Source organism: Brienomyrus brachyistius, chromosome 17, assembly GCF_023856365.1.
Source record: "Brienomyrus brachyistius isolate T26 chromosome 17, BBRACH_0.4, whole genome shotgun sequence".
Lineage (NCBI taxonomy): Eukaryota > Metazoa > Chordata > Actinopteri > Osteoglossiformes > Mormyridae > Brienomyrus > Brienomyrus brachyistius.
The window spans coordinates 1,869,697-1,882,798 of record NC_064549.1 but is presented as its reverse complement, the minus strand read 5'-3'; the positions used below and the strand labels follow the sequence as shown (position 1 = coordinate 1,882,798).

Genomic DNA, 13,102 nt, shown 5'->3' with positions numbered 1-13,102 from the left:
TCTGATCGCGAGCACAGGAGCCTGTCAGCATGAGCTACGCACCCTCCGCTGGGGGGGAATGTCACAGACGTGTGGTTTAGATGGAGGAAGCCGTCTGCCTGACTGGAAGAAAGCTGTATGGGAGAGAAGCTGGGATTACTGTAGGTGGGAAGGTGCTCAGTGTCATGGCGGACTGAAGCGCGCCTGCACTTTGCAGGAAACGGTGAAGCGTGGCAGGCAGGATGAACCTCAGGCCGCTGTCTCTGCGGTCTCCATGGCAGCAGCACCGCGGACGCCTCCGACCGGCGGTAATGAATAAGTAATTAAGAGACAAATGTGAAGTGATTACAGCCACCAACTGCTGGGCACTATTACCCATAGTGCACTGCTGCGGCGGCAGGTTCTCTCCTATGTCACGCAGCGAGTCCAGTCATGCGAGTGATCCATTTGTCCGAATCCTATCCTGATGGGGTAGCTGGGGGGGGGGGGGGTGTCTATTTATGCCGTTCCAACCAATCACCGAGGACGTGAGTCATTAACGGTCCGAAACGTGCCACTGTGCAAGGTTGTTTGACATTGTCACGACGAGGTGTAAATGCGAACACAAACAGCAGATCATTAATTACTCTGGGCTTGTTTGCGTACCGGGAGAGACAAAAATAACATCCGAATCTAGCAATACAAAAAAAAATTAATAATCTATTATTAAAACTCAAACAGCAGTAATACTGGCTGGGCCAGAAGATGACACTTCATACATAGTGGTAATTGAAATCCAAGTAGTATTTACCTGTTTTATGCCTGGAGAGATTTCCATTAAAGAATCTTCAAAGAATCTTGTACTGCGTCTTCTTTATTAAGCCAATGTAAACGAAGGACATCGGTATATATCATACAGCCTGTCCAGGCTGGAGAAGACAAAGATTGAATTAAGTTCCTGTATCATCAGAGGAATCCCCATGCAGAAGAAATCCTGAATATTCTCCACTTAACCCTCCCCGTGTAACATTTGCACAAGTGACGGGGAGAGAGGGGTGGGCAATGGCGCTGGCGTGCGGTTAAAAATAGCAGTGCCAGGGTGGCGGCATGGGGAGCCGAAAGGGTTTCTTTGGAGGTCAGCATGATCCCGCGAGTGGAGCCAACAGCCGCTAGCGCGTCAGAATCTGACAGGAACGGGACGGTCACACGCTGACTCACCCCCGCCAACAGACAGACCGGCGGCATGCTAAACACACAGGCGCGCGCATGCTGCGAGGCATTTGCGATGATCCTACGCTAAACACACACACACGTATGCAGCGTTATTTTAAGCAGTCCATTTCAGCACCAGACGGAGCCTCAGTTTACACTGGATTCAGGGTTCACTGCAGGGATCACTGCAGGGTTCACTGCACGAGTGTAAAAGTGAGCATAGAAGCTTCCCCAGGTGAGCAGGACCCATGCTTGTCAAAGCGGTTATTCATGAAACATTAACGTTGACTGAAATTTACCAGCTCTGATACTTTCTGCTCGTGTAAAGTGTAAAACATCATCTTCATCATGCTCTTCCGAGCACCAATAATTCATGAGTTACTTAAAGTACAAAAGATGTTTCTCCTAAATTTTTCATTTTGGAGTCCGGCCCTGATTTTCTCCTCCTGGTAGCAGAAAGAAAACAGATTGCGTTTAAGATCATTTTAATATTTCATCACTACCCATCACAGTCACATTAATCCTACTTTTATGAATATGATCCGCCGTTGAAATGTTTTATTTATCGTTAATGTCATTCTCCAGGATGCGGGAGATACCTGGTGGAGGAGATGACTGGTGGAGGAGAAGACTGGTGGAGGAGATGACTGGGAGGCCCATTGCTGGATCATGTCAGTTGGGTGAATCTTGGCAGTTAGCTGCAGGTGGGGAATCAGAGATGGCCGCACTATCATATCACATATTCATCAATAACCTGCAGCTTCTTCTCCTCACTTTCGTTCCCTGCTGTCTTTCCCTTTCACGCCCCCCCTGTCCGCGTGGAAGTGGGACCTTGCCTCTTATGGGCGTTTTTTTCCCCATGGCTTCATACCGCGGTGAAACAGCGTTTCGCCGAAGCGAAGCTTCCCATGGTGTCTTACCCGCCGGATCACGAGCCAGGCTCAAGCCTCGCCCAAATCCCTGAGCTTGAGGTCTCCACGCAGATCTGAAGCTCACGGCCGGAGGGGAGAGAGCGGATGTCCTTGGGTAGATGAGTCAAAGTTAAACAACGTTGAGAATGCCTGAGTCTTGCGGTTCATAAGTGACCCCCCCCCCAACCATCCACCCCCCAAGCTTCAGTAAGTATCTGCAAACAACATCCAGGGTCAGGCCTCGACCGACAATTAAGCTTAAAAAATGTGCATGCATCATTTTGTAATGCGTCGAGAGGAAAGTCAGCATTTACTTCTGCAAGTAATTAGGCCGCAAGAAAAGGCTGCTGTGTTTGCATGTGTGTGTAGATAGATAAAGGTTATACGTGTATATTTACTGCATATGCATGTATATATAGCGAGGTGCAGTTTGTGTATATAGACAGATACTGAATTTCTGTGCTGTATTCAGTGGTACCACATAAAATGATAAATGGTCTTCCATTTCTCACTTCCGCTGTGAATTTTAATTCGTTCTATACGGAGCCCGGTGTGACCAAGAGGCCCGTCAGCGTGCAGGCCGTTTAAATTAACAATGATAGTAATTGCTTCAATTTAAAACACCAGGAAAAAAAAACCGACCTTACACCGAGGCAGAAGAAAGCGGCACGCACTCCGGAACAGCTGCAGCGGCGAATAACAGGCTGACCTGGATAAATGGTGAGTTTAGAGGGCGAGCCGTCGCCCCCCCCTCCTCCACCAATCCGTCCCCCCCCCCCCCAGAACAATGAGAAGAGTTAGCAGATAAACTCGAGGGTCATCCTTTCTCACTCTGAAATTACCATGGCCTAATTACTCAGCTAACAGAGGGGAAAAAAGCAAATTGTGATCTGGAAATCGGATTGGGCAGGGAGACAGCATGCCGAAGTAGGGCAGGAGCGAGAGGCTCGCAGACAGGCAGAGGACGGATGCAGACAGACCGAGGCTGGACTTTATTTTAAGCGCGTCACAGGCACACATTACCGGGCGCCCAATTACTCACGCCACACATGGTGCCTTGGGAGAACGTCTGCATGATGCCCACACGCTCAACTTTCGCTTTGTCCCACATCACTGAACACCCAGAGACACCCAATCTCAGGGTTAAAATAAACCCTCTTTACACACGTGCTTCCTGCTGTTGACCCTGTTGTTGTGGCATCATCGTCTCCACTATCGCTAATTTTCCCTTCCGATTCAGCGCTGAGATCCGCACGTCCTGCTCCTCTCGCCCTCCTCTGCCTGCTCCGGCCGATGCCCATCCTCACTGCTGCTACTCTGTGCCCTCATACCCAGTGGGACGGGGGCTGATGAGGATGTTAATATTCCAGCTTACATCACTAAGCTTCAGCTCCTCTGTTCTTCTTTCGTTATGCACCCACCCCCCCCCCCACATCTCATACCCCCCCCCCCCTTAATCTCCCCCAGGGCTGCTGAAGGATCAGTTTTCAAGGGGGACGGAGTTTGTGGATCCTCAGGCCAACCTGGGATGGATGGAAATGAGAACTTTCTGTAAAGCTCAGCCATCGGTGTTAGTTGCGGAATACAGCCCTGCACCGCTAGGAAGGAGCATAGCAGGACCAGACTCTGCAGCCTGCTCAGTGATATTCTGATGGCTAAAGGGCACGTCAAAGTTAGGGTCCAGAGACAGACACCGTGCTTTATGTACCGTCAGTGAGCATCACAGAGACGTTCCTGAGGCTGAATTTTTAAAATGTATAGTTTTAAATTCACTGGGGGCCTTGAGATATAATTACAATGTGTCACCAATCCAAATTAAACAGCGGGGACAATTTAAAATATAATAATGACAAATTTGGTGTGGAAATGGGACGGGTGGCATTTTGGGGAATGGCCGGACCGTACCGTAAACATTGCTCCTCTTAGCTCGATTTCTTTTTTCAATAACCTTGAGGCTCCGGTGTTTTCCCATCAAACCTCACGGTAACACAGAAGCATCTCCTTCGCTCCTTCAAACAGCAGCAGACGTTATTTTAGGAGAGCGTTTGATGTTTTAGGTCAGCCCCTGAAACTCCTGAGATCTGAGCACCTCCATCGGTGTTACCCCAGTTCCCATCCTGAACAAACGCGAGGAAAAGAGAACGTCTGCTTGCAGTCAGCCTACGTGGAGGCGGGTGGAATTGGAGACCTTTCAGTGTCTCTGTGCTTCCCCCCCATGCATGATAAGGGGCTTGACACAGCCTTGAGGGGCATAAGGAGGGACAATCTGAATGCAGGGCACTCTGCCACCAAAATCTGCAAGGAACCTGCGGGCTCCAGTTATGTGCTAGATGTTTCTGAAGCATCTTCACCTACCCCAGATGTTTCAAGGCCTGGTTAGAGGAACACGCTGATTCAGCATCTCCTAAATGAGGAACGCGTTTATTTAATATTAAGTGCAGTGACTATTTGTGGCCTACAGGAGGCCCCCAAACTTTGTGGCCCCCACGCAAATGCCTGGTTTGAAAAGCGTCCTATTTTCACTCATACGGCCCTAGCTGCTCCCGTCTTCCTGAGCCGTGCTCTCGTCCCGCTTAAGGCTGTCAGCTGCCCTTTCTCTGAGCACAGCCCACCATGGTGAGAAGCTGCAGAAATGCCATCAGACATGATGAGGGTGCTGAAGCAGACGGGGGGAGTGACAGGGACAGACTGGCACAGCGAGGGAGGAAAGATGTACTTTTACCTGCAGAGGGTGTGGGGGGAGGGAAGGTGTTTACTGGGCTGAAGTCACGCTGCACCTGGAAGTTAGTTCTGCCGTTCAGGCTTTCATTCACCCCTCAGTTTCTGTCACAATTTGCTTTAAAAAAATCACCATTAAAACTTTTTTTTTTGTTTGCCACAGGCAGAAGGACAGAATAAAATGTTTTTTTTTTTTTTTAGCTGCTTGCCTGTCCACGTTGTTTCGACTTTCATGGGAATTTAAATCTCAAGCACGCGGAGAAAGATGCGAATGCAGGCAGTGGCAGCTGTGCATGGCTTCGCACCGGTGGCCTGGAGGAAGGGGGACCTGCTCCCGCGTGACGACAGGCTCATGGACGACCTGTGCAGGTATCACGCCTCTGACAGGGCGGCGTCATACAAGGGTGATGACATCATCGCGGCCCAAGACAGAAGTCCCGGCGTGGAATGACGGCGGATGTGTGCCCCGCCCCCCGAGGTAGTGCCGGTATTCGGGGAGGCACAAAGCGTGCCCTGGGAGATGCAGAGCCGGGGCTAATTGACAATGTGGCAGTCGTCCAGCCAGACGTTTGCCCATCTGCAGCTTCCTGGCATTTACGCCCCACTCTGGGTACGTTAGCCTAGCTGCGGCGAGGCGAGCGCCACTGGGACTGCCTAACGAGGATGTGTGGAGACGGAATGCAGTGTGTGGCGGGTGGGGGAGCCCCTCTGCCCCACCTGGGCGCAGGGATATATCGTCTGAACCTCTGCGAGCCATGAAACAAGGCAGTTTCAGCCTGGTCCATGAAGACCTGGTCATCAATGACTCCAGGCCTTAGAGAGCCATGCTCTTGTACCCCTTGAGGGGGGGGGGACCCCATTCAGCAGGATAAACCATCGACGTAATCCTCACAGCACACCAGTGTCAGAAACTGCACAACGGCAGGAAGACAACGGAGCCTGCTTACAAGGATTACACAGACCCTGCTGGTCCTGGCTTTACTGGAAAGACCACAGGCATTTAATAATCCTGCTTTAATAATGATAACAATAATAACAATAATAATAGGGGTTAGTGACCATAAGGTATTACAGACTTGACCACCAAATGGTGAGTGCAGCTATGTGCAAATAGTTAAAAGAAAAAAAAACACAAACAAATTAAATAAATGGATCTTTTTTTCCCCTCCTTTGTGCCACAAGTCACTGCAGTAGAGAAGCGTGTTTGTCTAACATTTCATGTGCTTCCTTGAACTGGCACAGACGCTGGGGGGGTTACAGAAGCACTGGGCAGAAGAGGAGAGCTTACAGTGTTTAGCAACAGTGCAATATGTTATCCTTTGATGACCGGGGATAATTACTCGCCTCAACGTTTCTGGCGACTGCCCATCTGCTTGCTAGGAGGCAGCATTTCAGAGCTACGAGCCACGTCTGTTTCAGTTTAAAAAAAGAAAGCAGAAGCGCGCGTTTGAGGCGATTCGCCTCTGGAACGGAAATGCAGGCGAACTGGAAGCAGAAGTAGCCTGGGTTTGCTGTGCTTGGTGGCCAATGCAGGGCTATGATCCTAATGCGCAATCGGAGGTCGCCCCAGCATTATATACTGCAGGTGGCTTAATGTGACGCATGACAAATGGAAAGAAAAGTGCTTTTTTTCTGTCAGCTGCAGTTCTTAAGGTCACCAAGGGCCACCGAAACTTCGCATTACTCTTACTTCATGATTTATCGTATTTACAGGAAGGGATCTCTGACTATCCCGAGTGGCCGGGCCACAAATTCTCCATGGAAATGGAAAGATAAGAGGGAAACGAGCAGGATCGCAGGTCCAAATATCATCCGAGCCGTCGGAGATTAAAACATAGTAGCTGCTGAGGGAATAACTGATAAACGTAAACGCCGCCGGCAAACTGCTACAACAACAACAAGTATGTTTATTAAATATTATTTATGCGTTAAACATCCATTAAAAACAAGTAATATAAATTGTTGTCACCGCGTTCGAAAGAAGCAGAAGAGTTCGCAGAATTAGGTTCCAACCGGATCCCGGTTACCTCTCTGAAATGGGTCATCTTTAAAGGTATTCTCTTTAAAGCAGCAAAAAAGAGACATAATCTCTGTAAAACGGCATGAAGTCTACGGGCATCGCATGCCCAGTCCGGCTGCCGCGTTACCCGGTCGGTGCCGGTACCGACATCGGAGGCAGCTAGAGATGCCGTCTCCGGCTGCTGCGTTACCCGGTTGGTGCCGGTACCGACACCGGAGGCAGAGATGCCGTCTCCGGCTGCTGCTTCTGCTTCTGCAGAGGGATCGAAATGAGATTCATGCCCATAGTGTGATATAAAAAATGTAGGCAGGAATGGTTTTCTCTCCTCGGTGCTCGATTGGCTCCGAGGCGTCCTAACACCCAGCAAAACGGGGCGGGGACGAGGAGGGGGGGGGAGAGGGGGTCACAAAGTTGCTCAGTTGTGCACGGCGCTCAGATGTGCCTATCGGAGGAATCTCTGAATGACAGTCTTTCTAAGGCGTATATCATTTGCAAAAGAAAGTACTCGTGCGCAATGGGAGAGGCTGGGGCAATCTAGGGGGTCAGATATTACTGCGTCTCTCGGACTTACACGGGTCAGGAGCAGGAGAGCTGTCCGCGTTGCGATGCACTGATGCTGTTACCCCCCCCCCCCCCCCCCATAGGGAAAAAATCTCATACGGGCGAGCGCCTTGATGCGCGCTCCCGACGCAGCAGTGAGCGTGTTCGGCTGCCCATACCTCCCCCAATCGCCACCACCAACGCCAACAGCCCTTCTGCTTCACCCCCCTCCTCCCGCAGCACTTTCGCTCTCTTTTCTTCAAGCTCATTTCCATGACGTCTAAAAAGACCTGATCGGGGGTGGTGGTGGTGGTGGTGGTGGAGGGGGACGAGAAAACGATTCTCCGTTATGATCCTGCATCCTAGTGATGTGCTGGTGCGCCGAAAAGGGGGACCGCTCCGGAGCGCCGAGCTGCGGCTTCTCGCCGCTGCACTGTTGAGCTTTCATCGGGGAAGCGGACCTGCATCACAAGCAAACCTATAGAAAGGAGGCATTGCATTCCGATCACGTCTTCGCTTTCCCCCCTCTCTGTAGCCTCAACCACAGTTGGAGTAAGGAGAGGAAAGGCACAGCAGAAGAAGACGGAAAGATCCGGCCGTCTTTAAACTAGTCGTTTTTTGGGGGGGATACTCTTGAATTCCGCCGCAAAAAAAGGTGAGCGCCGCGCGTTTCCGTGAACCCGTGATACGCTGCTATGTGGGAGGCAGATAGGATGCTGTAAACAGGATTAATATACACTAAAAATGCGAAAACCGAAAAAGCTCCGTAATGCGCATTATTTGCGCTTTATTTGCTTTTTACTGGACAACTAGTGATGTCATTTGAAATGAACTATGCTCTTATAGGTAGGGTAACCCTGCATATTTCATCATAGGGATCTGTTCGTGCTTTTTCATAATTTCAGTTTATCTCTGTGTTAGTATTGTTTTTTTTCGCACAGCATCCAATTCTCGCTTAGTGCGCGTACGGCGTTTCCTTCTTGCTCCTACCTTATTTTAATTCCTTTACATGTCTCTTTCCAGGCATCAGTCGGAAGCCGCCTGTATTTTCTCCAACCCGGAGAAGGAGATGTAAAGTTGGACCCTATTGAAACCGAGTAGGTATACGCTAATTACATTAATAATTATTCGTTCCGGAGGTGATGTTTTTACCCTTTGGATTATCAGAAGGATTCGACATGGAGACAGTACCAAAAAAAAGCACAAAGTGCTCTATTCATTTGCAGTGTGCGGTCACTTCCCCCTCCCCCAAGGAATGGAGAACATGTCTGGGAGACTTGCATTCAAAAATAACTTTTAGTTGTAGGTTTAGGATCTAGGACCGATGGAGCTTACAAATCGCCACCAAGAGCAACCGGGATGCAGGCAGATCGCCATTGGTGCGAAGATGCTTCTTCAAACCGCCTAAGCCTTATCAGACTCAGCATCGTTGAGCTGTTTGCTCCCCCCCCCTCCCTCCAGACCCGCCGATAACAGGGCATCGCCATCCACGCTAATTAAGCGCGGTCGCTCCTCGCAAAGCGGACGCATTTCTGCAAAGAGAAACGCTCCCTCATAAACATCCACATACTGCGAACGGCTCCGACAAATTGCGGGAGGTAACGCGATGACAGGTACCGGGAAATGAGAATGCCCTGCCTCTAGTTTGCCGGAGCAAAATGCACTTCGGTTCGCGATCCCGCGAGCGCGGAATGCCCCGGCTACCTTTTCCACAAGCTCCGGGTAAGAAATCATGAATTTCCAAAAAAAAAAGCGCACTGTCAATTTACGGAACATCGCAGCGAAGTGGTAGCTTGACGCAGGATTTATAGGACGGGATCTGTATGTTATGTAATAAATGCAGGTGGCTTTTCCGTTCCTGCCTGTATCGGCATTCGCGTCTAGTTATTTATATTTTTAAATAGCTGTGTAGCCTGCCTTGCGGTGATTGATTTTCTGCTCAAATTTATCGCCTCATATTCGCTTAATTGTTGCGGACGTTCTAGTTAGTGGCCGTGCCGTTAGCATGCCTAATTTCAGCAATGACAAGTAGCTCCCGTGTGCCCGGACACTGCCTGCCTAACTCCTGCTATGTTTTTCAGTGCTGTGAAGTGGCTCTCGGCCGTGGCAGCGGCAGGTCTTCCAGGCAGGATGCTGTGGGTTACTCTGCTAAGCACAATAGCTTTGGGATGGACTACGCCGATTCCTTTGCTGGAAGACTCAGAGGAGATAGACGAGCCTTGCTTCGACCCCTGCTACTGTGAAGCGAAGGAGAGTATATTTCACATCCACTGCGACAGCAAGGGATTTACAAACATCAGCCAGATCTCCCAGTCGTGGTCGCGGCCCTTTAAACTCTATCTGCAGAGAAACTCGATGCGCCGGCTTTATTTCAACAGCTTCCTGCACTTGAACAATGCCGTGTCTATTAATTTGGGGAACAACGCACTACAGGACATCCAGGCGGGGGCTTTTAATGGCCTCAGCGTCCTCAAAAGGCTCTATCTGCACGAGAACAAGCTGGAGGTGTTCCGAAACGACACTTTTCTGGGATTGGAGAGCTTAGAATACCTACAGGCTGATTACAACGTCATCAAACGGATCGAGAGTGGGGCTTTCCGCAACTTGAACAAGCTGAGGGTCCTCATCCTGAACGACAACTTGATACCTGCACTTCCCAATTTTTTATTCAGGTCGGTGTCCTTGACGCACCTTGATTTGCGGGGGAACCGGTTAAAAATCCTCCCTTACAAGGGGATGCTGGAGTATATCGGCCGCAGTCTGATGGAGATCCAGTTAGAGGAGAACCCGTGGAACTGCGTCTGTGACATAGTGCAGCTGAAAACGTGGCTGGAGAGGATACCCTACACAGCACTGGTGGGCGAGATCACCTGCGAACACCCCTTCCACTTCCACGGCAAGGACTTGAGGGAGATTAAGCGGAGCGAGCTGTGTCCTCTACTCTCGGATGCCGAGGTAGAGGCCAGCTTGGGCATCCCCAGGTTGCCCTTCAGCAATGATAATGTGTGGCCCACCAAGCCCTCGTCTATGCTCTCCTCGTTCCACAACACCGCCTCCTCTGTCGAATACAAGGAGAAACATAAAACCCCAACAAAACGGCCTCGGGTGCATAAGGCTCCGCCGACCCCGCGCAGCATCTACCCGGGGCCCAACCAGCCACCCATCGCTGCTTACCAAACCAGGCCGCCGATTCCAATCATCTGCCCGACCGGGTGCACGTGCAACCTGCACATCAACGACCTCGGGCTTACTGTCAACTGCAAGGAGAAAGGGTTCTACAACATATCTGAACTGCTTCCCAGACCCCTGAATGCCAAAAAGCTGTATCTCAGTGGGAATTTGATACAGAAAATTTATCGGTCGGACTTCTGGAACTTTTCCAGTTTGGATTTACTACACTTGGGCAACAACCGCATATCCTATGTGCAGGAAGGGGCCTTTATAAACCTCCCTAATTTGAAAAGTCTTTACTTGAATGGCAATGACATTGAGAGACTAACGCCCGGGATGTTCAGAGGTCTGCAGACCCTGAGTTACCTGTACTTCGAGTACAATGTCATACGTGAGATCCAGCCAGCCGCCTTCAGCCTGATGCCCAACTTGCAGCTTGTGTTCCTGAACGACAACCTTCTGCGCACGCTGCCCATGGATGCCTTCGCCGGCACGTCGCTGGCCAGGCTCAACCTGCGCAACAACTACTTCCTGTACCTGCCTGTCAGTGGGGTTCTGGAGCACCTGCATTCCATCGTTCAGATTGACCTCCATCAGAACCCTTGGGAATGCTCATGTGACATCATCCCACTCAAGCAGTGGATTGAGAAACTTAGTTCAGTCATCGTGGTGGGGGAGGTGATCTGCAAAACACCCGACTTCTTGTTCGGGAAGGACTTGCGCTCCCTCGATGCTGAACTCATTTGCCCTGAGCTGAAGTTCTCAGCGCCTTCTCCCGGCGCCCCTGACGACATGACTTCAACCAGCGACTCTGGCCTGGGGGACTCTCCAGTGAGGGCGAACATACCGCTATCCGTGCTCATCCTCAGCCTCCTCATCCTGTTCATCTCGGCTGTCTTCGTGGCCGCCGGACTCTTTGCCTATGTGCTGAGGCGGCGTAAGAAACTGCCCTTCAGGAAGCGGCAGGAGGTCGACCTGACCGGAATCCAGATGCAGTGCCGGATGTTTGAGGACCAGCCAGCTGCCTCACCAGAGAAACCGCCGGGCCATGTCTACGACTACATCCCCCACCCTGTCACGCAGATGTGCAACAACCCCATTTACAAACCGCGCGAGGGAGAGATCGAGGAGCAGTTCACCGAGACGAAAGAGAATAGCAGTAATTATCGAACTCTGATAGAGAAGGAGAAGGAATGGACGATGGCAGTATCCAACTCCCAGCTGAACACCATCGTCACCATCAATCAGTCGGGGGACATAGCAGGCTTCCACGAGAACGGAGTGCTTTGTCCCACGGTAATAGACAGTCAGAGGCCGACCCCCACAGTGGGGTTTGTGGACTGCCTGTATGGCACGGTTCCCAAATTAAAGGACATGCACGTGACACATGCACATCCCCCGGGAATGCAGTACCCTGATTTACAGCAAGACGCCAGACTTAAAGAAACGTTGCTCTTCCCGGGGAAAGGCTTTCCCGACCAAACCCAAAGCGAATACCTCGAGTTAAGGGCCAAACTCCAGACCAAGCCGGATTACCTCGAAGTGCTGGAAAAATCCTACAGATTCTAACCACGGAGAATACATCAACTTTTCCATAGCCCAAAAAAAAGAACAATGGAACAAATGATCAAATAAAGCATGATGAAATAAAAATATATAAAAAAATTTCCCCCAGTCGCTTTGGAGGAAAGGCCATACTCAGATATTCAAGAAGTGCCTTTTTCAGAGTAGCCAGCAATGTTATCAGTCCTTATTTTTATACGGAACAGGTTGGTTTGTGCCGAAGGAGGCGTCGGGAGTTCTAAACTTAAACACTTATCCGGGCAGCGGCGAGGGGACGTCGCTCGCGCCTGGGTTACGCGCGCGGAATGGGACGTCTCGAGCACGGAGGACACCTCGAGGCCGGGCACAGTTTGTAGATTATTGCAGTTTGCTGCATGCATACAACTGCAGGGGTGGGTATCACTCAAACTATCATCCACATATAATAGAGATACTGCAACGCATTATTGTTCAGTGGTCTATTTGATTTTATATATTATCAAGGACAAGCGAGTTCTCTCTCAAGGACGCACCTAAGGATCAACATTTGTGAATATATTATGACGCTCAAGATTTTATGGAGATCAACGCACTTTCTTAAAAAAGCTTCTGGATATTATCACTAACGGCTTTGTAGGAAGCACTTTTAATGTTTTCTCTCACAAAGATTTGAAAAAAAATGTGCATATATTTATTCTGTAATTTCAGTGAAAATTGAATTGTAAAGGTAACGTTAAATCAATGTATAGTGACTCTGCGTCTGGTTAATCCTTCTTAATAAAATCTATTAAAATCAAATAAAGGTGCTAAAACATAATATTTCTGACTAACGTCAAAATACTGCTATGCCAATATATCGCGGTAGGTAAGCTGGAAAATATATGTTACGTTTTCATTTGCCAAATACATATAAATATATTTAATGATGTGATATATGTCGCCTTTTTGCTGTTTAATTGAATTAGATTTTGGATGTGATTTGGTTTTGGAAGACAACCTGTCTATGAGAGAAAACTAGAAAACAGCAAAT

At 49.6% G+C, this 13,102-nt stretch overlaps 1 protein-coding gene across 3 annotated transcripts; it reads left to right on the top strand.

Annotated features, from left to right (window-relative positions):
• The first annotated feature begins 6,413 nt into the window (after positions 1-6,413).
• Positions 6,414-12,894, top strand: slitrk3a (SLIT and NTRK-like family, member 3a). Of its 3 annotated transcripts, XM_048982431.1 has the most exons (4): positions 6,414-6,700; positions 7,895-8,014; positions 8,383-8,456; positions 9,441-12,894. In XM_048982431.1, the coding sequence occupies exon 4, from the start codon at positions 9,490-9,492 to the stop codon at positions 12,097-12,099; it is 2,610 nt and encodes an 869-aa protein (XP_048838388.1). In that variant the 5' UTR covers positions 6,414-6,700; positions 7,895-8,014; positions 8,383-8,456; positions 9,441-9,489; the 3' UTR covers positions 12,100-12,894. The 3 variants fall into 3 exon arrangements, with proteins under 3 accessions (XP_048838388.1, XP_048838387.1, XP_048838389.1); XM_048982430.1 differs by lacking the exon at positions 6,414-6,700 and having other exon boundaries at positions 7,460-8,014; XM_048982432.1 differs by lacking the exons at positions 6,414-6,700; positions 7,895-8,014; positions 8,383-8,456 and adding an exon at positions 8,485-9,081.
• The last annotated feature ends 208 nt before the right edge of the window (positions 12,895-13,102 follow it).